General features: G+C 57.1%; 1 protein-coding gene across 3 annotated transcripts; it reads right to left on the bottom strand.

The window, feature by feature from the left end:
- Window positions 1–30: 30 nt before the first annotated feature.
- Window positions 31–25,575, bottom strand: RADIL (Rap associating with DIL domain). 3 transcript variants are annotated; one of them, XM_058035317.1, is made up of 16 exons: window positions 25,510–25,575; window positions 21,689–21,879; window positions 18,168–18,711; window positions 12,550–12,851; window positions 10,897–11,547; window positions 10,681–10,718; window positions 9,543–9,703; window positions 8,732–8,844; window positions 7,233–7,470; window positions 6,551–6,723; window positions 6,163–6,313; window positions 5,669–5,859; window positions 4,468–4,864; window positions 3,975–4,114; window positions 3,095–3,234; window positions 31–2,499 (listed from the first exon to the last, which is right to left on the bottom strand). In XM_058035317.1, exons 2-16 carry the CDS (start codon window positions 21,722–21,724, stop codon window positions 2,394–2,396), a joined length of 3,381 nt encoding a protein of 1,126 aa, XP_057891300.1. In that variant the 5' UTR covers window positions 21,725–21,879; window positions 25,510–25,575; the 3' UTR covers window positions 31–2,393. The 3 variants fall into 3 exon arrangements, with proteins under 3 accessions (XP_057891300.1, XP_057891302.1, XP_057891301.1); XM_058035319.1 differs by having other exon boundaries at window positions 21,689–21,793; window positions 25,510–25,573; XM_058035318.1 differs by lacking the exon at window positions 25,510–25,575 and having other exon boundaries at window positions 21,689–22,133.
- Window positions 25,576–25,963: the final 388 nt, after the last annotated feature.

The following is a 25,963-nucleotide window of genomic DNA, read 5'->3' as shown; positions in this document are numbered from 1 at the left end:
GTGATTTGTTCCCTCCCTTTCTCTGCCTTGTTTCCCCTCCCCTTTGCTCTCACTACACCTGCACATGCTGCTTCTCTTGCAGCAGAGCAGGCAAAGGCCTGAGCTGGAGGAAGCAGGACTGGCTCCATCACATCTGGGAGCCCCCACTGCTCTTGTGTCTCACCACTGGAGTGAACATGGAGAGATCCAAGAGGCAGCTGCCAGAGCAGGGCTTAGAGAGGTTTATTGATCCAGTTTATTGTTGACACAGAGCATTTCTTAACATCCACCGTGTCTGACAGGCGCCATGCTGTGCTCAGTATCTGCACCAGAGCTTTATTCACATCTCACTGTACATATTAACACACAGGGAAGTCAGTCCATCCCCTGCTCCTCCTGGGAGAAGCCAGCCCTCATGCACACTAGTAAATAGCAGGGTTTATTTACAGTCTGTTTCAATGCCTGACTGCACTGTGAGTGACACACAGCTCTGGGGCTGTTTTCCAGCTCCAGGAGTGCTCAGTGGATTGCACTGGTACTGCTGGAACGTGCCAGGATGCAGCCCCAGCACTGCCTAGTGCAAACCAAGCCTCACCCCAAGCCCTGGCTCCGGGGCAGAGGGGAGTAAGGAGTGCATGCAGTTTGCTCAGAGGCTTTAGGCAGCCCATTTCAAGTTCTGTGGAGGATGACAGGCCAGCATACCTACTTGATTGAAAGTGAAGTGAATCACCAGAAGCCCTGAGCCTTTGCTCACCAGGCTGAGTCAGTGGCAGGAGGATGCACTGCTCCCAGTCCCTGCTGGGGCAGCACCCCAGGGCAGGGCTGTGAGCGTGGCCCAGCAGAGCAGCAAGGCACTCGTGTCTCAGAGAAGGTGCCTGGTCCATCTTGCCTAGAAAAGCAGGCCAGGCTGCACTGAAATCCAGTAGTGGAGCATTTCCCTTGCATGGAGCGTTCTGACATCTCCTCCTGCGACGTGCAAGACCAAGCACAGGAACCAGAACTGCAGCAGTGAGGTGTAAATAAAGCCAGCCCTGTTTTAGCATCACAATCCTCAGCACTGTTGTTGTGAGATGCCATGTGAGTACCTGATCCCCTGCCAGAGCCTGCACCGTGCAGGGTGTGATGCAGGGCTTTGCTGCAGGCTGTTTTAATAGGGTTCAGCTAAACTAGGTCTCAGTATCTGTCTATATGTGGAAATCAGGTCGGGTTTATCCCGTTAATGGTGCTAAAAGCAGAGGCAGCAGGAGGCCGGGTGTGCAGGGCCCGGGCAGCCACACGATGGAGCTGAACCCTCGGCTGAGCTCACAGCAGGGTCGGCAGCCGCGAGCAGGGCGGTTCCTGGCATTTTCACGAGTCCTCCCAAAGGGAATCTGTGCTGTCCATCACCACCTGTCGGCATTTCAGCAGCACACGCCCGGGAGATGCTCCGAGCAGGGCACGGAGCAGGGTGGCCTTGCAATGGAAGCAGGAGGAGCAGGACACGGAGCTGAGCTGTCCTTGTCTGCCTGGGCTGGTGTCAGTGCCGAGTGCTGCTGGGCTCCCTCAGCTTCCTGGTGGCACCAACCCTCTGTGGGGACATTCATCATTCCTGGTGGCCTTCAGCCGGGATCGTGGTGCCAGAGCTGGGCAGTAAATCTGCAGAGCAAGGGCAAGGGAGTCCTTCTCTGCAGGGAGCTCTCCCTGGGACTCAGGAGCTGCTGGTGGTGTCAGCCCTTTGTTGTGGCTGCTTCCCATCCTGAGGCAGGGCTGTAGCCCAGCAGCCAAAAGGCACCTGAGCTAGTGTATGGCACCAGGGGCATTAACTCCTGGCACTGCATCCTGTGTGGAATCCCACCAGGGGAATTGACTCCTGGCACTGCATCCTGTGTGGAATCCCACTCCTGGGTGCTTGTGCTGCCTTCACCACCCCCAGAGCTGGGCACACTTCTCCAGCCTGATGTGCCAGCACCTCAGGTGGCCACTGCCACAGTGAAGCCCAGGCCTGCCTCATGTGTTCTCTTCAAAACCCAAAGGTATTTCAAGCCTTCTGCCTGTCAGCATAAAATATCACACAGAGCTGCCAGCCTAGAGGAACAGAGGAGCCTGCCTACAAGTCCTCATGGTGGGAGCGTTCCCTTCCCTCCCCCTGCCAGAGGGGACAAAGGAACAGGAAAGCTCCTGAGAAGGATGACACTGGCTATGAGGTGAGGCTGGGCAATGGATCAGGAATGATGCTCCCAGGCAGTGCAGTGGGAGCAGCGTGCACCATCCTTGCATGTCCTTTCATCTGCTGCAGTGCAGGGGCAAAGTGTCCAAAAGCACATCGAGGGCTGTTGTGGAGTCCTGGTCCTCCCTCTTGCACTCCAGGCTCCCTGAGGTCAGCCTTAACCAGAGCTGTAGCCACAAGCTGCTGCAGGATCCTTGTTCCACAAGGACTAGGAGGAAGAGGAGCTGGAACTGATCTTTTTGGCTATTTCAATGTCCGACTTGGCAACCAGAAACCGCAGCTTCTTCCCCCCGGAGCGGATGAGATCCACAGCACTGCAGGGAGCAGCAACAGGGACAGAGGTGAGTTCTGGCAGCCCCTCAGGAGCCTGCCCAGTCATGGGCATTCACAAAACACCCCCCTTTGCCAGTCACCTGTGCCTGCTCAGGGCTACAAGCAGGGGCTGTTCCTCTCCTGCCTGTATCTTTGTGGAGGGCTTGGCCTCTAGGTTAAGGGTGCGAGGATGAGGGCACACAAGCCCAAAGCTGCCCTGTGCTGTGGGCACCTGGGCTCTGCCTCTGAGCTGTCTCATCCCACCACCTTGGAGAGCAAACCTGGGGTGGGATGGGGCTGCAGCAGCTCTACATTGCTGAGACTCATCTCTGGAGCTCTTATTTATTTCCCATGTATGCTCCCCAGTTGCTGGGGAGGGAAATATGGATTATGCTCCATAATCCCTCCCCAAACCCACAGCCTCTCCCCGTCCCTGATGTCCTGTGCAGGTCACTCCTCTCCCTGCAGCTCGCTGGTACCGCAGCATCCTCAGCACTGCAGTGCTGGCAACTCTTGGAGCAAAACAGCAAAACAGAGCTGACAGGGACTCCTCCAGTGCTGCTGCCACCCCAGGCCCTCTGCTGAGGTGGGACTCACCTCTGGTAGTCTGCCCCGATGAGGCTGGTGCCGTTGACAGCCAGGATCCTGTCCCCAATGGAGAGCCTGCCGTCGGCAGCTGCGGGGCTGTCCTCGATCAGGGTGCGGATGTAGATCCCCGGGGAGCACAGAGGGGTGTGCTGGTGGCAGGGGAAGGCAGTGAGCAAAAAAAGGCACACAAAGATTTGTGGTCCCAAAAGGCCTGCCTCCCCAGGCAGGGTAACTCCCCCAGGGCTCACCACCAAGCCTGATGGCAAGTGGGATCTTGGAGATGCTTGGGAATATGATGAGGGTGGTGCTAACAATAACAGGAAGGAAATATGATCCTTTGGTTTTATATTAATTTGTACACAGAAAGGAGAGGTGGGGGCAACTTGCTCTTGTTCAATTTAATTAAGAGTAAAGCACTGTTAGCCTGCAGCCATGCTGGGATGGGAGCTCTGCTCACAGGGCTCAGTGATGCTCTGTTCCCTACTGACCAACAGCACAGCTGTGAAAGGCCTTTTAAAAGCATGGTCCACCCCACAATGCCAGATTCCTCCTTATGCAAAGGAGGAGCTGTTTTGTGACCCTGTGAGCCTCCCTGCTCCTCTCTGCTTCTCCTGCCACCACTGAAGGGTGGAGGAAAGACCTCAGCTGAGTCATTTTCTTTCCACAGGAGAGCTGAGCCTGTTTGCTCTCCACAGCTGCAGGACAGCTGTGGACTTTGCACAGACAGCACAGTGACCTGTAAGCAGAGATCCACTGCGAGATCCCTCTGTGCCTCCTTGTCCCCAGGAGAAGCAGCCAAGCTCCCATGGAAAGCCATCAGCCTTTCTGGGGGTATAAACCACATCCCACATCCCACTCCACTGTGTGAGGGCATCAGCTGAGAACTCACCACGCCGTCGATCAGCCCCATCCCCAGCCCGATGGGTCCCCTCTCCAGCTCCACCACGAAGACGTAGCAGAAGTCATCGGTGGCAGAGCTGCGGCTGGAGGACTCCGGCGTGGGGTAATCATAGGGGGTCGGGGAACAGCCTGGCAGAGGAGGGAGAGATTGGGTTAGGGCTCTGGCACTGCCCAGCCCAGCCCCACAGCCCCGGGGCAGCTCTGGCACTGCCCAGCCCCACGGCCCCAGGGCAGCTCTGGCACTGCCCCAGCCCAGCCCCACGGCCCCATGGCAGCTCTGGCACTGCCCCAGCCCAGCCCCACAGCCCCGGGGCTGCTCTGGCACTGCCCAGCCCCACAGCCCCAGGGCAGCTCTGGCACTGCCCAGCCCAGCCCCACAGCCCCATGGCAGCTCTGGCACTGCCCAGCCCAGCCCCACAGCCCTGGGGCAGCTCTGGCACTGCCCAGCCCCAGAGCCCCGGGGCAGTGCCAGCTCTCGGTACCTTCAGGGGTGCTGCCTTTGGTGCCGTTCATGCCGTTCCTCCGGGTGTCCTGCAGCCCTTTGCCGGTGCCCTGCGGTGACTCCGGGCTGCCCGAGTCGAAGTTCAGGGGGGTGGTGGGTGGTGTCAGCAGGCAGGAGGGGTCTGGGGGCACCGTGCCACCCTTGGGCACCGGGCTCCTGCCCAGCTGCAGCTGCTGGAGCTTCTCCTGGAGCTGGGGCTCGCTGGCGGGGGGCTCGCAGGGGCAGGTGCTGGTGGCCAGGCAGAGTTTGGGGTTCCCCTGTGGCTCAGCACAGCCCCCCAGGCAGCAAAAATCCTCCTGGATGGCGATGGTGCTGCCCGGGGTGGGCACCGGGGCCTCGCTCACCTCCAGCACCTCCGGCGTCGGGCATGCCTCTTTCTTGAGAAGGAGGGAAATGCTATGGGACCCCCTGTGTGTGACTGTCACTCCCCACCTGGACCCCAGCACCCTGCTGCTCTCCTGGCTGCCAGATGTATCCAAAGCCTTGGCAATCCAGACACTGCCAGGCTTGTCCTGACTTCCCAGCACAGCTCCCACAGCCCAGTTTGGTGGCCAGGGCTGTGCTGGGGGTGTTTACAGCCAGCCAGAAGGGGACTCGTGGTCATGTCCCTGCTGGGACATCCCACTGGAATGGGACACTGGGGAGCACAGCTCCTCCTGTGCCACAAGGGCTGGGCAATGTGGCCCCAGGGTGACAGGAGGAGGCAGCAGGGCCTGTCAGTGCTGCAGGGAATGGGGACAGGATGGGAGAGGAGAAGGGGACCTTCCACATGGCAGTTGAGCTTAGCACCCACAGCACGTATCACCCTCCCTGTGCTTTACAGGCATTAGCTAATTAGCACCTCTGTGCAAGCCTGGCTGCTGGGACGGGCAGGGTGCAGAGCAGGGAGAACAGGGAACACACAGGGAGATGGGGAGCACTGCCACAGACATCTCCCCTCCCTCCCTAACGAGATTGCTGGGAAGATCCTGTCCTTCCAGCTCAGCTTCCCGTGCCCCCCGTGCTGGGGGATTAGCAGCACTAATCCTTCCAGGAGCTCTCCATGAGGCCACTGCCACAGCTCCAGGCTGCAGGCAAGGGCAGCAAGCCCTTGGCACTGGGTTTGGAGGGGTCTGCAGAGGGACCCAAGCCCCTCCTGCCCAGCCAGGAGAGGAACAACCCCCCCGTGGGGTACAGGATACCTTAGGGAGTGCTGAGCCCAGCCCCTCACTGCTGTGGGGGCTCTTGCTCTGCAGGCTCCAGAGGAAGTGGCGGATGTAAAGGAGGTGTCTGTAGATGTTGTCGTCCAATGTCTCCACCTCCAGGTCCACTTTGAAGCCCCCACTGGGCAGGATGATGGGTGGGTGGTTGTCGAAGGACTCCAGCACCTCATCTGAAAGGCAGAGGGATGGATGGAGGTTAGCACTGGCTCAGGCTGCACCCCAGTGCTGCCTCCCAGCTCTCAGCCATGTGCAGTCTCCCAGCTGGGATCAGGGATTTAGAGAGCTTGAGCCAGCAGCATCCCTCACTTGGGATAGCAGAAAAAGGCTCCTGCACTTTGCATCCTTTGCAATATCTGAATTTTGGGGCTCTGGTTATTACCAATTGCTGAAGGTACTACAGGACACCAGGAAGGGGAAGGAAATGACCTGTTTGTAGGTTTGTATGTGAGTGGAGCAGGCTGGGCAGGACTCACCAGGCTGGAAGGTGGCTGGGCTCTCCTCCTCACTGGGCTGCCACGCTGAGATGCAGCCCACGTCCATCACAGCCTGGCACTGGCTCAGCACCCGGTGCAGCTGCGCGGGGCGCAGCGCTGGGAACTCGGCTCGCAGGGATGGCCAGGTCATCTGTGTGAGGGGACAGCACATGGCAGAGGGGAGCAGGAGCTTCAAGGGGCACAGGAGGGAGAGCTCGGGCAAGATGGAGAGAACCAGAGCATCCTCTCCTGGGTACTGCCCACCACAGACCCGGGGAGAGGGCAGGTTCAAAAGGGGCACATCAGTGTAGGGACCCCCTAGACTGAGCAGGTGCTCTCCTGCCCATGCCCATCCCAATGCCACGAGCCCTGGGCTGGAATCCCTCACCTGCACCAGCTGGGAGCCGGGCATGGCCAGCAGGTTGGCCACGCTGGACAGTTTGGAGAAGAACTGCTGGGAGAGCTGCTCGAAGCCGGCGCCGTGCAGCCATTCCAGGAGCAGCCGCACGCTGGCCCGCAGCTTCACCCCCTGGGACCAGTGGAAGCAGCCCAGGGAGGAGCCTGAGGAGGCAAAGCATCCATCAGCCATATCAGGGAAAGCATCCATCACCATATCAGGGAAAGCATCCATCAGCCATATCAGGGAACAGCCCCCCTGTCCCCCAGCCCCTGCCCCAGGTTAATGTCCCCAGCATCCTGTGGCTGTAATTCCTGGTGGCAGCTGGGTCTTGCTGGCACTTACAAGGGGGCAGCTGTGTTATTGAGGGCTAATGAGCACCTCAGGCTGCTGCAGTTTATTAATGAGCTGCCCCTATTAACTGCCCTCAGCCTCCTCTACTCAGGCTCAAAGGGGCAATGGAATGGGATGGGATCCTTGTGGGGTTTTGCCTCTCCTGGGAATGGGGACCCAGGGGCCAGCAGCTGGATCTGTGCTTGGCCTGCTTGTAGCAATGCTGAGACCTGCCCATCTCCAGCCCCTTCCTGTACCCCTCTAGGTGGCACTGGGATGGACTGGAGATCATCCCAACAACTCAGTCCCCTATGTGCTGCCCAATTCAAGGAGGACTGACCCTTATCCAGGAGCTGGTTGAAGAGCAGGGTGTTGGAGAAGAAGAAGAGGTAGGCAAACATCTGGGAGGTGATCTCGGGGTGCACTTCGTACTGGTGCAGCAGGTCCAGCACGGCCTGGTAGATGAGCACGACCCTGCGGAGCTCCTCGGGCAGGGGCGGAGTCCCGCGCCAGCCCTCCCGGCACTCGCTCTGGAAGGGGTTGCACTCCAGCAGGGCCGGGAGCGACACGTACAGACACTGCAGGACAGCAGCAAGGTCACAGCTGACTCGGTTTGTTGGGGTTTTTCTGTTTTTGCACCAGCCAAGCCTTTCCTTCACCTCCTCAAGCCAAGCAAACCCTGCCAGTGCTGCTCCGGCAAGGGGCTGCTCCTGTTCACCCCCCGCCTCCATGGGCTCCAGTGTTGTACAAAAGTTTAAAAAATTATTTAAGTTATGCAAAAGTTTAAAAAATTATAAAAATTAATGCAAAAGTTTAAAAATTATAAAAATTATAAATATTATAAAATTATAATTATAGATGTTATAAAATTATAACTGTTATAAAATTATAAGTGTTGTAAAATTATAAATATTATAAAAATTATAAAAATGAATGCAAAAGTTTAAAAATATAAAAAATAATGCAAAAGTTTTAAAATTATAAAACTTATAAATATTATAAGTATTGTAAGTATTATAACTGTTATAAATTATAAATATTATAAAATTATAAGTATTGCAAAATTAGAAATATTATAAAAATATAAAAATAATGCAAAATGTTTAAAATTATAAAAATTATAAATATTATAAGTATTATAAGTATTATAACTGTTATAAAATTATAAGTATTGTAAAATTATAAATATTATTAAAAAATTATAAAAATTAATGTTGGTCACTTTTAGCAGTTGGAAGAAATGGTGCGTGACGCCAGCTAAAATCTGCAAAACTTAATGCGAACCAGGGCAGCAACCAATCAGTTGGTGACGAAGGTGACAGGAATCAGGATCGATGGGGATGATTTTCCATATTGCTCACATGGGAGAGCAGTGCCTCGCACTCACTCCTTCCAGGGGAGGAGGGCGCAGGGGAGGAAGGCGCTGCTGGGAGCGGTGCAGGAGCAGCAGCAGCAGCCCCGTGTGCCCCGTGCCGGTGGCAGGGAGCCGTGGTGCACAGGGCAGCCTTTCTGTGCCTCACACTGCCCGCTCTGTTCCCGCTGCCGCCCGGCTCTCCCGGGCCAGGGGCCCCTTGCCATCCCTTTCCATCCCTTTCCATCACGCCCTGAATCACAGCATTATGCCGCGCTGGCCGAGCCAAGCAGCCGTCCCCGCACGCCTCCCCCGCGCCGCTGCACTGCAGGAAACACGCCGCAGTAATTCAATACTTTTCCTGGGCTGCGACCAAAATTCGGGGAACTTCAGCCCAAAGGAAAACACCTCAGCGTGGTGCAACTGCCAAGGAGTGAAAGCTTAAAACAAAGCCCTCCTGCACAGCCCTGGGGATGCTCGTGCTGTACCTTGGAGATGTAGTAGACACACTGCTGGAAGGTGTACATGATCACCTCCTCCAGCACCGTCATCGCCTCCTCGCTGGCCGTGATGGTCGAGGAGAACAGAGATTCCTTGGAGCCTGCAGGGAGGAGAGGAGCATCGGGGAGCAAACCTGCTGCAGCAAGGCCCCCAGACTCCCAAGGGGTGGGTAATTAGAATTTCCAGGTTTGTATCATCCCCATGGAATCCCTCAACAGGGCAAAGAGGCTCCTCTGGCCCGGGGGGCTCCCACCTGCTGTCCCCCACAGCTCCCGCCTGGCCTAAGAACATTTAAACTTCTTGCATAGACCAGAAAGTTTCTGAGGCTGGTTTAATACCTTTCTATCTTTTTTTTTTCCTTTTGCTGGCATTAACACAGGCTCACCACTGAGCAGTTCTGAGGGCTACCTGCAAATCCAGGGTGAAGAAAGCCCCCCCAGGGCATTAACCACAAGCTGCTGCAGGTCCTATGCCCTCCTGAGCTTTTCCAAACCCATTCTGTGCAAGCATGGTGGTTAAAGGACCAGAGAGCAGAATGTGTGGGATTCAGCAGGAAAACTCATCATACTCATGTGTGAACACAGCACAACCTGGCTCTGGAGCTGGGCAGCACCAGGGCAGGATGTGAGGCTGCTCCTCCCACAGATTTCCCCAGCCCACAGCACGGAGATGTCCCTGCTGATGAGGATTATGGAGGGTTAATGGAGCATCTCGAGGGCACTGACCACCACCTGTGAGTGGGGATTAGCAGAGCAGCTCTGGCTGGGAAAACAGGCAGGATGCTGCATCCACACCTACCTTTGATGTCCAGCTCTTCCTCCATGCTCTGGATGTAGGTGGGTGATTTCTGCTGGACAAAGTAGAGGATCTCGATGGCATTGGCCATCCAGAAGATGATGTGCTGCAGGTCTGGGAGGAGGTCTGTGATGGTGAAGCGGGACAGGGTGGCAGGGTCCTGGCTGGGGAGACACAGAAGCTGTTACACCTGCTGCCCCTCAGCATCCCCACTCAGGCTTTTGGGGAGAAAACAGCCAGTTTGGGGCAATGCCAGAGAGCTTTCACATCCCCACACCCCAAGCCCAGCACTCCCCTTAGAAAGACCCTTTACAAGGAAAAAAATCAGTGGTTTCTGCTCTGAGGGGTGGCAAAGGGGACCCTGTGGGACCAGGCTGACCAAGGCCACCTGGCCTTTGTGGGGCCCCACTTTTGGGGGAGACTCCCCCTAATACAGATGAACTGCACTAAATATTCATGGCTGAAGGCAGCCCTTCCCCAGAGGTATGTGCTGCTCCTGCCAGCTCTGGACAGTTAAACCCAGCTCACCTGCCCTGGGCTGTTCAAAAATAAAGCAAAAAGCATCTGGGTAATTTCTCAACTGCTAAACTGCTTTTTCCTGCTATAGGAAGGGCCTGGGAAGCATCTTTGAAGTTTATCCTAAAGGAGAGCTCACAGCAAGCACTAACTGCTTTAGAGATGGGATTTTGGATGTGACTGGGAAGACAGCTCCTTGCACCACTGTGATTGTCCCAGAATGGTGCTCCCAGCACTGGGACACGCTGTGCCACCACCCCTGGATGCACACATGCAGTGCCAGTTCCATCTCAGCTCCACTGAGGGGTCTCCAGCCTGAGGAAGGTCAGGCTCACACTTAAGGAACATTCCTACTGTATCACTCGAGGGTGAAGCCACAAGTGCAAAGCCTCGGCCAGAAAACCCCAGAGCTGCTGCAGGTCCTATTCCTTCCTGAGCTTTTCCAAATCCACAGATTCTCTGCAGGCATGTGGTTAAAGGACCAGAGAGCAGAATGTGTGGGATTCAGCAGGAAAACTCATCATGCACCACTGGCTGACAGCCACGGACTGCCCTCACTCATGGAGGAAGAACCAGGTTGAATTCTCCCCGTTTTTTGAGGCAAAACAAGGAGGGTCACACTTACTGCTGGGATTGCTTTTCAGCCAGCTCCCGTGTCCGCTCCTGGGCAGGGAGAGAAGGGAAAGCACAGTGAGAACCCGTGGGATGGGGTGGCACCAGCAGCACCCCCATCAGCACTCACTGCCACGGGGACCAGGCTGAGGAGGAGCCCCCAGGGAGGGCCTGAGCAACACCCCCAAACACCCCCACCCCAAAACACCCCGTCCCACCGCCGACTGACCCACACCGTCCTCTGGATCATTTTGGCCGCTTTCAGCAGCAGCTGCCCGAAGTCTCCCGGCTCAAAGTTGGTGGCCGAGTGCTGGATGCAGAGGCAGAGCAGGAAGGCAGGTGTCAGCTTATGGTCGTCCCCTCCGGGCTCGATGAGGCTCATGATGCGCCGCAGCAGCACATCCTCGGCCGCCGGCTCGAACTCCAGCTGCAGCCTCCTGCGGGGCGTCCTGGGGCCGCCGCCGGGTGATGGGCCCCGCTTTTTGGGGTCCCTGTCCCTCAGCAGGCTGCCGCACGCCCCGCACACGTGCGGAGCCTCGGGGTGCAGGGCCCGCAGCCTCAGAAGGGTCTGCGCCGGCAGCGGCTGCGCCTTCATGGGGTCCTTGTAGAGCAGCAGGTAGTAGAGGCCGAGGGACAGCAGGTCCCCGTGCCGCAGCACCACCGTCCGGGACACCTCGGAGAAGTTGACGGAGACGGCGGCGCCAGCGATGGGCTCCAGCACCAGCTTCTCCTCCGAGCGGTGCCGCGAAGGTCGGAGCTTCCTGATGGTGCAGTGCAGGGGCAGGATGTCGGGGGCGGACAGGCTGATGCTGGGCTTGCTGGCCTGCGTCCTCTGGCCCACCGTGTGCTGCTCGCGGTTCAGCAGGTACACCAGGCTGTCCTGCCGAGCGAGGAGACGCAGCATGAACCGGGGACGGGGAGACGGGACCCTCCTGCTGCCATGCAGTGAGTGCTGCAGCCTCCCGCTGTCCCCAGCTGTCCCCTCGCTGTCCCCAGCTGTCCCCCATGCACATTTACATTTCGTTATTTTACTCTCCTCGCTGCCAAGCAGGACAGCAGTGATCCCTGCCTTGGGCATGGCAATAAATGGGTACAATGACTTTGGGCATGCAGTAAATGGGGCTGCTTTGGATAGAAGGAGCCCTCCTTCCACCTCTCCCCCTCATCCCTTCTGCAGCTGCTTTTTCTTCCCAGCTTTTCCCCCCAGACTGGAGCGATGCCTGCACCCCCTGCCCGGGGTGACAGTGGGACAGAGCATCCACTCCTGTCCCTGCCTTTCCCTGCAGCCTGCCTGCACACCCCGGGGCAGCTCAGGGGACCAGCCCGTGCCTCAGTTTCCCGAGCAGCACTAATGGGATGGCCGCAGTGCCGGTGTCACCCTGCCAAAAACTTGGAACAGCTCGACACTCAGCGGGCGCAAAGTAGCCATTAACTGCAAGAGCCGACCCTGTCCTTTGCAGTTCTCCTTGCGCTGTTCTATTCACAGCCTCTGATTCCATCTGCCACTGAGGAAGCAGCCGGACCGGGGATGGGGAACGGGGCAGAACCGGTGCCCCCTCGGGCCGGGGCAGGGATGCTGCTCGGGGATCACCTTGCATCCCTCAATGCCAGTGCCATCCCAATGCCAGTGGGGCATTGCAGGCGGTCACGGCTCCTACCTCCGCGCTCCCCGCACTTGGGGACAGGCCGGGGACAGACTTGAGGACAAGGCTGCGAGTCCCAAGCCCGTTTCCTAAAGGATGCTCATCCTCACCACCACCACCTCCCTCGACCCCAGCAGCTCCGGCCATGCAAGCAGCCCCGTTCCCCGAGGCTTTGGGGGGGCTGGGAGGGAAGCGGGGGTGCCGGGGGTGCGCAGGAGGCGGCGCGGTGCTGTGCTTACATGCTGCTGGCTGTAGCCCTGCAGGAGCAGGAGGTGCGGGGACTGGTAGAGGGAGTACCGCATGCTGCTGCCGCCGCTCCGCGCCGCCGCCGGGCTGCCGGGCAGGGTGGAGCAGTGCCGCTGGAGCCGGGCCCCGCCGCCGGCCCCGGCCGCGCCGCCCGCCCGCCGAGCCGGGCTCCCCAGGCTGGTCTCGCTGAGGCTGCGCCGCAGGGCCGGGGGGGGCCCGCGCCGCTCCGCGCCCGCCGCCCGCCGGGCCCCCCGCGCCCGGTGCCGCTGCAGCTTCCGCGCCTGGGCGTTGATGCCTGCGGGGATGGGGGGGAGACAGAGCCGCCTTCAGCCCCTGCAGCCCCCCCGGAGCACCCCCGCCCGCCGCAGCACCCCAGTGTTGCTGGAGGGATGCTGCGGCTCGGAGCGGGGATGGAGCAGCCGGCGCTGCGCACCCGCCGTGCCCTGGTGTCCCCCGCTCCTTTGCCCTCCGCGAAAGGTGACGCCAAAACAGCGGCGCGGAGTTTAGTGTCCTAATGGCACCGCTAAAACGCGGTGTCCCTGCCCTCCCTGGCCCCCAAACCTCACTGGATGGAGAGCAGCCGGTCCATAGCATCCCCCATCCGCCCCGGCCACACTGCAGGGCTGGGGGGAGAGGAAATCCCTGCTAAAAAGAAATTTCACTCAATCTTTGCTAAAAAGAAAAGAAAAAAAAAAAAAAAAAGCCCGGATTTGGCTTTCAGCCCTTCAGCAGTCGGGAGCCAGCAGCAAGTGGGGACCGCAGGGACCCCCCCAATTCCCCGGAGCATCAGGCAGGCACGGGAGCTGCAGTGGAGCCCGGCTGCAGCAGGAACAAGCCGTAATTAACTTCTCCCAAGCATCAGTTCGGGCAGAGCTGTCTGTCCGTGAGACAAACAGGAGCCGGAGTGAATGGATAGGCCGGGCCGAGCTGCAAAAGCAGCCCCAGAGCCGCGGGTCCCGCTGGATCCCTCCGTGCCGCTGGAGCTCTGCAGGAGAAATTGGAAGTTGTGTGTCCGAGGGTGATGCTCGTACCTCAGCTGGGCACCTCCTGGGAGCAGGTCACTGGCATTCGGGGAGGACGAAGAGAGGGGAAAAACCCCACAGGATCTGCTTGCAGGAGCAGCAGTGCAGCGCTGTCGGTGCAGCACCAGAGCCAGAGCCCTGCTCCCGGCTCTGGACAGCGAGGTTTGGGGACAGCCAGCGGGATTTGGGGACGGCAAAGCACAGAGCCTGGTGCCCAGGGCTGCTTAAAGGGACACTCACAATCTCAGACCCAAAAAAAAAAAAAATCATCTGCCTTATTTGGTGAGGAATGGGCTGCTGGTTCTGAAATACATTTTTTTGTTTGTTTGTTTTAAATGGAGCACTCCTTTGCTGGGAAAATCAAAGAGATGAGGATGGGGAGGGGGGGTGGGACAGGGAGAAAATAGCCCCTGCTGTTTACATGCCTTGGGATTAGGGCAGGGCACAGCCAAGCCACCCCAAGCAGCCCCGTGCCCTGTGTCCTTCTTAAAAAGGCAATCGGCCACGGCACGGATGGGACATCCAGGGAGGACAACAAACCCACACAAACCACACTGCTGGGCGTGCCAAAGGCCACCCCAAACGTGTCTGCAGGACACCTCAGCTCCCCCCAGGAGCCCTGTCCCCGACCCACAGCATGGAAATGGGCCAGAGGATGAAGGACAATGCAGATCCCAGAGCAGGCTGAGCAGGCAGGGAGCCGTGGGGCTGGATCCTGGGGAGCAGCTGGAGCTCAGTGGGACAGAGCAGGGCCTGCCAGCACTGGGGTCCCACTGCCTGCAGAGACAGGCCCTCACCAGCCCCTTATCCAGGGGAAAGGAAGCTTCTGTATTTATTTTGTGTAGGAAAAAGCTGCTTTTTCACTGCCCCCGTCACAGGCTCCCACCAACCCCAGGGCTGTGCTGGAAAGATAAACACAGCTCTTTTCCTGAGCATAACAAAGTCCCTCCATAAAACTGGGTTAGGTTTTTTCATCCTTTGGTACTGTTTTGTCCTCCCAAGAATGTGCAGGTTATCCCACCCAAAACTCAGCCTGAACATCTCCAGTGCAGAGCCAGTGGCTGCTGAACCCACATGGAGATTGGGATGGGAACAGCACGTAAGGATTCAAAGAGCATCCCCAAATATTTCATTCCTCCCTGGATAGCCAGGACTTGGACTGTAGAAAGGAGGCACTGCTGTTGGAGTGTTAGGCCCTGTTAAAGTTTAGGGCTGGACAAGCTCCAGTGATCTCAGGCCTAGGGGGTTAAAAAGGCTTGGGAAAAGGGATGTACCACTGATAGTGGGCACAAAGAATACAGAATTTACAGGCCACAAGGACACTTGGCAGCACTCCCAAGATAAGGAAGAAACTAATGGAAGCAACTAAGCAACTGTGCTGAATCAGCTGTGCCTGGGTAAGAGGCAATTCTGGCAGGGGAGATTCACAACCAGCAACACAAGACACCACCAGCTCAAAACAAGAGCTCTGTCTCTGTCCCCCCTCTCTTCTCTTCTCTTTCTTTCTCTCTCGCTACCTCACACTGATTGCTAATAAAATCTGTATTATTTACTTCAGCATTTGTGTCGTTTGCACCTCAGTTCAGGCAGAGGCACCTCTCTCTAATCAGATCCTAACACAGGGCTGGATCTCATCCTTAGGGAGAGCTGGGCACCCCTTGGGCAGCATCCCCAGACCCCACCAAGCTGCTGCCTCTAAACCCATCCTGCAGCCCAGGGGAAAAACTTTCACTTGTGGAGCCTGGGATCTTGGCTGGGATCTGCCTCTGTTTCAGCTGAGGAAAGAGGTTGGCTTTTCCTGGCTGAGAAATAAATCAACAAATAATTCCATGGGCCCCAGGAAAGAAGAAATGCTTTGAATGCACCCAGGAGGGACTAAGACCAGGCTGGTCCTTCCTAATGTAATTGCTCTGCAGACTCTGCAGGGAATCTTCCCTGGATGCAGTGGTGCTAAGGTATATCAAAGCCAGATCCTCAAAGGCTCTTGCCAGAGCATCTTTTAGAATAATAGGCTTAAATCCCAAGGTTTTGGAGCTGCGTGTGCAGTTCAGCCTCCAGCCCTTTGGGAAAGCTCCAGTTAGGACAGGACCTGGTACAAAATGGGGATATTTTGGAAAATGAATGCCAATGAGATGCCAAGGGCTGCAGCACCCTCCAGTTTGTGGGTGTTTTCCCTACATCTCCATGACTCTGTGCTCCCCAAAGGAGCAGGCTGGGGGCACAGGGAGAGAGGGGCTGCCTCGTTAGCTGCACAGAGCCTCTACCTGTGCTGCTAATTAGTGCCAAGAGGAGCCAGCACTGTCCTCCCCAGTGGGAAGCAGCTAATAAACTAATTAGGATAATGGGTAAGTGAGCAGATAAAAGTCTTAAGCTATTTGCTAGCAGGTCATGGGTGGATGTGGAGCCTTTCCCCCAGCCAGGGATGCACCTGCATGACCCCAGTGCTCCCAGTCCTGCTGCTCCAGCCATGCCCCGTGTGGGGAAGGGCCTGCAGGTATTGCCCTGGGGATGGTTTGAGCATTCCTCTGCTTTTCTCTGGGGGAGCTGCAAGCCTGAAGTCCCTTTACTTTTGCACAGATGTCGTGTTTTCCAGGCCAGTGCCTCAGGACCGTGGGCAGGCAGCTGCAGCTCAGCAAGGGGACCTCTGCCAGCCTGAGCCTGGTGACAAGGGTGACCCTGCTGGAGGGCACTCATGGTCAATACCCCCCTCACCAGGAGTTTTGGGTCTTTTTGGGGTGCTGCATCAATCACATCCATTCCTGGCAGTTTGCAGATGAGGTGGGAAAGGGTGGTCCCAACCCCACAGTAGCACAGGGTGAGACTGGTGACAGAGCCCCTGGTGCCACCAAGAGAAGGGCTGCAGGAGAGAGATTTTACCAGGTAAGACAGCCATGGGCTGTGTACCCTGAGAGCAGACAGCCTGACTGTGGGTGCAGCTTCTGCCTTTGAAGAGCTTGGTCAGCTCTGGAAAATGCCCAAATGTTAAAAAATGGGGAATTTCCACAGCCCCACCCAGGAGTGCTGAAACAAATGAAGTGATAACGAAAGCATAACGGGCTTGTTTCCTGATCCAGAGCACAGGATCCCATCAGGAGCTGCTCCTCCATGGAAATGACCCAAGGGTGCAGCTCCAGGCCAGCCCAGTGCTGCTCCCATGCTGGGCAGCCCAGACCCTGCTGCTTCCCTGCCTGGGTGGATCCCTGCACTCCCACACTCCCAGCCCACCCAGGATCCAGCCCATGGGAGCAAAGTTCCCTTCTGCATCCGAGGGGAGGATGTGAGGCTGTGGATGTGACCTTGGGCTGGCAGGGAGCTGCCACATGGCCCTGCACCCCTCACTGGGCTCTTGCCCTTCCCTCCATTCAGCTGAAGCTGTTTTTAGATCACTGCTCTCCCAGAGTGCTTCACATCTCTCTGATCCTGGCTGCAGGAAGAGCTGGAGAGAAGAGCAGAGCATCCACCTCCATCCACCTCCATCCACCTCCTTGGGCCAGGCCCTGGCAGAAGCCACCTCTGTGTCTGTGCAATGAGCTGGGAGCACCTGTGGCACCCCCTCCCTGAGCAGCCAGACTGGGCATGGTGAGCATGGAGCAGCCCTGTGTCCTCAAGCGCCAGGTGAAATCCCAATTGAAAATTGCAGCTGGGCAGGCTCCAGCTGCCTCTGCTTTGCCCAGAGTGCCCATGGCTGGATTCCCTCCCTGTGTTCCAGGGTTCTTTCCAGCTTTGTTAGGATGGGTGGGAAAGGAACTGTGTCCCTCTGGTGTGGGACAGGTTGGGCCATTTGTTCTGCTGCTAATGGGGCAGAAACTTGGCTCTTCTTTTGCCAAGCACACAGAGTAATCCTGCATCACCACCACTTTCGTTCTGACAGTAACAGCCCTTCCCAACAGGCGTGAGGAACTGCTGGGGCCCATCCCAGCAAAACCCTGTGGCTGATACCTCTGGGGCCTGGTCAGCAGGTCTGACCCTGCAAGCACATTGTGAAAGTAAAAATCTGATTTTAAAACTTTCTGCCCTCATCCTCACAGGACTTTTATCTGAGGGTGAGAGGAGGAAAGCTTCATTACTGCTGCTGGTTCCTAATGATGCACTTATCTCCTCCTGCCAGCCCTGGCCTCCATCAGGCACCGCTGCAGGAGCTCTCCTGCCCTACATTGCTCTCTCTTCATTAGCTTTTCATTTTCCTTAATTGCTCCTGCAGATTTGCCCGGGGTGTCAGGCCTGGGGGATGCCCAGAGGGAGACAGGAGAGCAGGGCAGAGCCAGGCACGAAGCTGGGGATGCCATGGTGCTTGTTCACTGATGGGAAGAGCAGGAAGCACTGATGCTCTTGCCTGCTGCTCCCCAGCCACGGGCAGGGTTTGCTATTAACCCCTGAATTGGCTGGGGTGAATATTTGAGGTGACAGATACCAAACTGAGGCAGGAGAGTGCTGAGGCCTGCCTCAGCCCAGGAGCCTCGCCGCTAAAACACGACCACCGTCCCACTTGCACCACCCCTGCACCCACACCACATGTGAAAGCCTCTGCTGTGGGAGGGCTCCAGGGGGTGCCCCCCATCCCCTCTCCCTGCCCCACAGCCAGCTCTGACCTGCAGTGGTGGTGTCCACATCCCTGGCCGCCATCTCCTCCACCTCGGCCCTCCTGCGTAGCTCCAGCCGGCGCGAGAAGCCCTCCCTGGGCTTCCAGAGGTCCTGGATGAGCAGGGGCTTCTCGTGGTCGCCCAGCACCCTGAGCCCCTCAGTCTGCCACTGCCTCTCGGGGCCCTGGAAGCGGCCGATGACGTCGCAGAGCGCGTACTGCGCGGCGCTGAGCTGGCTCAGCCCGTAGCGCTCCAGGGCCTCCTTCACCAGCTCCCGCGCGCCCGAGCTGCCCGTCACCAGCACGCTCTTGTAGTTGGTGCCCGCGCAGATGTTGCCCCCGAAGATTTTCAGGATGCCAGGGGCCGAGAGCTGGGTGGAGAGCTCGGCCGGGTCGTCCTCGGCGGGCGCGGAGCCGCGGTCCTTGTAGCTCAGGGTGCGGTAGAGCACCTGCGAGAAGAGGCGGCTCTGGCGCTTCAGGCGGCTCTTGGACGGCGGAGCCATGCTGGAGGACGGCCCATAAAACATGGTGGGGGAGGTCGTCATGAAGCACAGCTGGGCAGGGAACAGCAAGAAGGGCAAGGTGAGTGGTTTGGAGGGTGGATGTGCAGCAGGTGGCCACAGAGGAGCTGCTGTCACCTCCGAGGTGGCAGATCGAGGAGGGTCATTTCCCCTGTGTAACCCAAAACAACAGAGGAAAAGCTCAGCCAAGCTCCTTGGCACCAGCACAGTTACCCCTGGATGGATTTGTCCCTGAAAACACAGCCTGGAGAGGCCCCATGTTTCTCCATCAAGAGGTCCCTCTTACCCAGAGCAGGAGAGCAGAGCCTAGCGGGACTTGGCGGGGCCCATCCTGGTCAGCAGCCAAAGCATCAGGAGTTACTTTCACTAACGAGTTTATGGAGCAATCCCATTTTTTAGAGGTGAAACGGAAAGCTCAAGTGCAAATTCGCTCACTCTGAGGCCGCTGCTAAATGCTTTTGCTCAGCGAGAGGCACAGGGTGAAAATGGGCTCTAATTAGCCTTTCTAAAAATGTCCTGACTCTGGCAAATCTCTCGGCTGTTGCTTGTTTGTGAAAGACGTTCAGGCCCAGGGTGGCATCACTGACAAGGCTGCCCTTGTCACCTTAGCCCAGGGCAGCCCCGAGTGGGCAGTGACTGGAGCAGATGTGGCCAAGGCCATGTGGCAGCTCCCAGTGCTCCTCAATCCCCTGGAGTGGAGCAGGAACCACAGAGAGTGATCTGGATTTAGGTGGGTAGCACTCCTGCCTGCTGTCACTGTCCCCATCCTGGCTGCAGCATCACCTGGTGCTTGGGTGGTGCTGGTGACCTCCAGCCACACTGTGAGCTGCTGGCAGGGTCAGCAAAGACAATCTGAGCATTCCTGCTTGGGACAGAACTGGGCTCTCACTCTCCTCCAGATCTATAACATGCAGGGACCCCATGCACACACAGAGGAACCCCAAAATGTCCCATCCACAGTTGGATGCAGCAGCTGGGTGACCCAGGTGTCCCTGGCTGGGCACAGGTGAGGTGCCAGCAGCTTCCACAGCTGCAGCCCCGAGTGGCTCAGGCACAGCCGTGCCTCAGAGCAGACTCAGCACTGTCAGCAGAGTGATGCTGGGCCTGGACAGCCTCCAAGCCACCATCTAATTCAGGAGAAAAGAGGAGAGAAAAACGTCCCTGCTGCTAATGGAAGCAGAGGTCACCTTCTAACCCAGAAAGCAGCTCCCAGCCGTGCATGGAGGGCTGCTGCAGGATGTGCATCCCCCCATCCCACAGCCAGAGACACAGGGAATGCTGCAGATGGGAAACTGAGGCACCAGGTGCTAAGGATGTGGCTGGGAGCTGTGTAACCCTGCTGCACCCCATGTCACCCATTTCCCCTTTCCCAGCTCCACCAGGACTGTGAAAATGCTGGGGTTTGTCCTTGTCCCCAGGCTGCAGGTTCCAAAACTGACCTCTGGAGTGCTGAAGGGCAGGAGTCCTGGCAGGACAGCAGGGCTGAGGACCTTGTGTTTTACACTGACCCAGAACTTCACCCCAACTCACTCAGCTAAGGCTGCTCCTGCTCAGGTAAGGCTCAGGTAAGGCTGCTCCTGCTCCCACCTTGCAAATGGGGAAACTGAGGCAGGGATGGGCTGGGGCTCTGCTCCTCCCTCTCCTGCTGAGCCCAGAGCTGCTGAGGACATCTCTGGGGACATCCCTTGATGTCTGCTGTGTGACACCTCCTGGCAGCGCCGACCTGGGGAGCAGGTCAGGGCACTGGCACAGTCAGGCTCAGGAACAGCTGCCCCAGGCTCCAGCACGGCCCTGCCAGCCCTCATTAACATTGGCCACGAGGAAAACTGCCCCAGAGTCCCTGCAGGACCTTGTCATCAGGGATGCAAAAGAAGGCTTTGTCATCAAATCACTGGTTTTGTGGGTTTTATCTCCTCCACCCTGAACTGCCCCCAGCACAAAGGGAAAACTTTCACCATCTGCTGGTGGCAAAATCATTCCTCCAAGCCCACATCACAGACACACCATCCTTGCTCCTTGCAGGTCCCTGCCTGGTTTTGAATGTGTTATTTATAGCTCAGCTATATTTTTACTCTTTCTATAAAATGCAGCTCCTACAGAGTTCAGGGGCAAAGACTTTTCACCGGGAAAAAAATCAGAAGCCTGGATCAGGAGGAGGTGTCACCCCAATTTTCAGCATCTAGAGCAGCACAGGTGTGATTTCACCAAGCACCAGCCTGGGTGACCTGAGAAATCACATTCTCCTGGAGACAGCAGGACACATCCCGTCCTAATCCCCCTGAGGATCTAATGGGCGGGGTAAGATGATAATGAAAGGGGCTCCTCCCACATCCGTGAGCTCAGGCACGATGGACACGGGCATCTCCCCTGGAGGAAATCTCTGGTACGAGGGGAAATCTCTGGTGAGGAGGAAATCTCTGATGCAAGGGGAAATCTCTGGTACAGGAGGAAAGCTCTGGTACAGGAGGAAAGCTCTGGTACGTGCCATCCCGCTGAGCCCCACTGCAGGAGCAGGGATGCTCCAGCTGCCCCAGCTGCTTGGGGACAAGCCAGCAAGAGTGTCCCACCTTCCTGCAGCTCAGTGGGACACGTGCTCCTGCACATCCCCAGCCCAGCTGAGCCCTTTTCTCACTCCACAGTTCCCTGGAAGGACACAGCATGATCCAGACTTTCCCAAGAGTCCCTTTCTCCAGCCTCAGTGACGTTCTCTCTCTAAAGGGTACACATGGATTAGTAAAAACCCTGGGATTGCCTCCCAGCAAGATCCTTCACCTCTTCACGGCAGTGCCCGACCACACCAAAAGCAGCTATTTTCCACAGCCAGCTCTGCCTGAGCTCTGCAGGGCTGTGACAAATGCCCACGGTGTTCACGTGGCCACCACGTGTCCTTCCACCACCACGAGTGACTCTGCAGCCACCACTGGGGACTTTCCTGCAAGCCTGAGGTTCCTGCTCCCAGAACGGGTGAGCAGCTCCTCCCCAGGGCCCCCAGCCAGCGCTCAGACCCTACCTTGCCATCCTTCTCACGTGCCTTTTTCCCTTCCATTCATCCTCCTTCTCAAAACGATCTTTGCCCTTCGTTGTGCACCATCCCGGGCAGGCGTCTGTGACGTTTCTGAGACAGGAAGAGGAGGAGAGGTCCTGAGCTGCTCATGGACGTCAGCTGCTCACAGTGTGGTGGGTTTGGAAGGCTCAGAGGTTCTGCAACACGGTCCTGATGTTTGCATGTGGGATTCTGAACCACATCTATAACCAACAGCACCTACCCCATCGGATGGGAGACCGGGAGAGAAGAGAAGGAGGAAGGAGAGGAGAGGAAGCAGGAGGAAGGAAAGGAAAGGAGAAGGGGAGGAGATGGAACCAGCAACAGCCCTGTGACCTTTATGTCTTTCTCCTAATCACACGTGGCCCCAAGGATGCCAGGCTGGGGATGCTCTGACTCACAGGTGGCCAAGCAAGCCCTGGAGCAGCTCCTTCCCCCAGCAGCCCCAGCATGCTGGCATGCTCACTGAGATCTGCTCTCCTGAATCTCACTCTGGTTTGCTGGACATCAAGAAGAGCCACCAAGCACTGTCCCCTCACCTTCCCACCGCAGATCTGCGAGAGCACAACCACTGGTGGCCAGAGACAAAGATAAAAGAGGCACCTGCCAAGTGCCACCAGGGATGTCACGGGTGTTCCTCAGGGAGAGCCATCAGAGCACAAGAGCTACTCCTTTCCATGGCTCCACCATGATTAAAGATAAATGCATCATCCTCTAATTAAATCACCTAATCAGGGCCTTGGTGTGGTTCCATCCAGTCCCTGTTGCTGGCCCAGCCTTGGGGCTGTGGGAGAAACTCTGCAGGTGGAGATGCAAAAGGCAAAGAGGTGCTGCCCCCACCTCTGCCGCTCCACGGTTCTTCCAGTGATTTACTCCTCCTGGTAAAATATTTATGCCTTATTTCCAGTGTGTCTGCCCTGCCCTCAGCTGCCAGATATTGATTCTTGCCATCTTTTCTCTGCTCAATTAAAAAGATTTTGGCTAACAGGTATTTTCTCCTCTGTGAGAGTATTTAGATGCTGTTGCCAAGCCTTCCTCTTTCCTCTTTGATTTGATTTATGGGTGGACTCACTAGATGGCCCCCTCCTCTCCACCTGTAAGACCCCTTCTGCAGCCCCTTAGTCCCTTCCCCTCAGACTCCACATCTCCTCTGCTGAGAAGCAAAATTTAGATTTGGCTGCCATAAGCCCAAATTTGGTTCTGACCAGAAATGCAAATAACTGCTATTTATTTTTTTCCCCAGAGCCAAATTTCACATTATCCTGAAAATTTTCAATTCTCCAGTGCAGAAATGAGGACAGACAGACAGCCACCCCCCAAACTGCTGCCCCTGTGCTGCCTCTCCCAGCATCTGCAGGGAGCTCCAGCTGAAAATTTACCATCCAGATTAGGGACAGGAAACCACGTACAGCCACAGTTATTATTTTTGGGTGTAAAAGATTTCCATGTTCCATTCTGTTCCAGTCAGGATGCCTTTCTCTCACTCAGCTTACCACCCGCATTTGTGCAAACCATTAACACTCAGCTGCCCTGGGTCAGATCCAGGTTTTTCCAGAAATCATTTCCATCTCCTTTCTTCCAGATTAGTGATAAAAACACCGGGTCCATGTTACCAGCTAGCAGTGCCCAGCAGTGATAATCTCCCTGATAACTGCCTTGGAAATGGATCACGTTTATTTAATACCAGCTTTCTTGACACTGTGCAATGTCAGCTCTAAATACTGGACTGGATTGACTTTTTTAATACTGGAAAGTGCAGATTTTTACAAGAATATCACCTCCCATAACTCAACTGCTTCTCAGAAGTGTATTACAGCCAGAGAGTCACCTCTCATGCTGGAGTCTGAAATAATTTCTTGCCAGGAGTTATTTTCCATACAGCCACGTTGGATGGCAGGAATTTATTCCTGGTGTTCAAGTCTTTAATCAATTGGAGCCTGAGCCAGGTTTCTCCCTCTTCTCCCTGGGGGGATGCTATCAAGCCAATCAACCTGTAGCTACCAGGTCATCTTATTCCCTTTTGGGAAGAGCAACAACACCATTAAAACACTTTTTAATCATCTGGAATTTCCCCAGGGGCTCATCCCAGCACAGGGATGGGTGGTGAGATTTCAGCTATAACCACCCCAGAAATAGGAACCAGAAAAGCTGTTTCCTCAGATCTCTGCTGGAAATTTTTCTTTTTCTGCCTTTTTTAATGGAAACCACTGGAGTGGCAGCCCCGGAGTAGCGGCAGTGACCGCAGCCTGGATGCTGCAAGTGGAGGGAGAGGCCGGAGCTGCAATGTGGAACAAATTAGAACTTGGAGAGCAAAGGAAATGAGAACGCCCTGGTGGCTTTGACGTGCTCTCCTCGGCTCCAAACCCTGCCCCTCTGCAGATGCCATCCCCCAGCCAGGCAGAGCCCGAACCCCTCGGCTCTGACCGGAGCCCCCATTCCCTTCCTTTGGCTCCAGAGCCCGGCCTTGCCCTGTGCGAGTTTATCCACCTAATCTAGGGGCAGAGCGGAGGCTGATGATGTCCGTGGCTCTCTCGGTGCCGTCTTTAGCCGGATCAGGGCGGGTAAACTCCTTACCACGTTATTATTAGCAGCAGGCACCCTGCAGCAGCCCGGACCCCGCAGCCCCTGGGACTGCTCAAACAGGATGGAAAACAGCCCCAAAAACACCAACAGCTTGTCCCAAAGGCACCTATCACTCCACAAACATTGTTACAGTCTGATTCCACAAGGACAACAGGAGTCCTTTTAGCAGGTTTTCTTTTCTTGGTGATTTTTTTTTCCCCTGTAATTATTTTGCAGGGTCTTTTGAGCCGCCAACGTGCCCCAGCTCTCTGGTAATGCAGCAGTGCAAATGCCAGCCCTCTGCCCGGGCAGCTCTATTCACACACCCCTGAAACCCTGCACAAAAAGCATTTGCTTTCTGCTGCCTCCCGAGCTCCACAGCCTCCGTAGGCTGCCTAATTATAAGACCTTAGCAATAATATTTCTTTTTTTCCAGCGATAATTAACTGGTCCTGGAGAGAGCTGAAAATAAGCACTTCCCAAGCAAGTAGCAAACTCCCCTGAGTTTTCCCTGCTAAAGTTACAACTCAGCATGAAACTGCTCCAGCCTCACAGGGACACAGATCATCTCAGCACCTCCCTGCCGTGGCCTGGGATGCCACCACAGTCGCAGGCAGCTGAATACAGGTGACACGGAGGGTGTGGGGTAGACGTGGGATCCCAAGGGTCGTGCAAAGGGACAAGGATCCCGAGGGGCGTGGAATGGGGAGAGGGATCCCGAGGGGTATGGAATGGGGAGAGGGATCCCAGGGAGTGTGCAAGGGGCAGAGGAATCTCAAGGGGCATGCGAGTGGGAGAAGGATCTGGGGAGACAGATCCTGAGGGATACGGAATGGGGACACGCATTCCAAAGAGAGTTCAGTGGGGGGAAGCAGCCCGAGGGGGATGGAACGGGGATGATCCCAAGGGATGTGCGATGGGACACGGGCCCGCAGGGACAGGCGGCGCGGGGAGGGCTCCCCGTGTGCCCGGCCACGGGACGGGGACCCTCGGGCGCTGCGGCTCCCGGCACAGCCCTCCCGCCGGCTCCGCGGGCAGCGCGGGTCTCCCACGGCAACCGGACAAGCCCCGAGCTCCTCCCGCCTCCGCTTCCCAGGGGACGAGAAACAAACGCTGCTGCCCGGTGCAGCGGGGACGCCACAGCGGGGATGTGTCCCCTCTAAGACAGGGGTGTCCCTGGGGTAGGGTCCGCCTTCGCCCCCGCGCCCCCCGGCCCCGGTACTCACCGTCGGAGCGGGGCAGGCTCGGCGCGACCCCGGCGGCGGCAGCGCCCGGAGCCGCCCGGAGCCGCCGGAGCCGCCGGGGCTGCGCGGCCACCTCGGGCCGGTCCCGTCCCGCCGGGGCGGAGCGAGCGCGGCTGCGGCGCCCCCCCGCGGCCGCCACCGGAACTGCCCGCGGCCACCGGGAACGGAGCGTCGGGATCGGGGAGAGGGAAGGGATGAGGGGAAGGTCGGATTTGGGAGAGGCTCTGTACTGGGAAAGGGTCGGGATGGGGGAAAGATCGGGATCTGGGGAAGGGTCGCGATAAGGGAGAGGATCAGGATTTGGGGAAGGGTCTGTACTGGGAAGGGTTGGCCCTGGGAAAAGGGTCAGGTTATGGGGTGGGTTGGCGCTGGGAAAGGCTCGGGATGTGGGAAGGGCCTGGATGTGGGAAGGGGGTTCTGCCCCACTCTCTGAGAT

The sequence above is a fragment of the Melospiza georgiana genome, chromosome 16, assembly GCF_028018845.1.
Source record: "Melospiza georgiana isolate bMelGeo1 chromosome 16, bMelGeo1.pri, whole genome shotgun sequence".
Taxonomy (NCBI): domain Eukaryota; kingdom Metazoa; phylum Chordata; class Aves; order Passeriformes; family Passerellidae; genus Melospiza; species Melospiza georgiana.
This window is presented reverse-complemented; position numbering and strand designations above follow the sequence as displayed.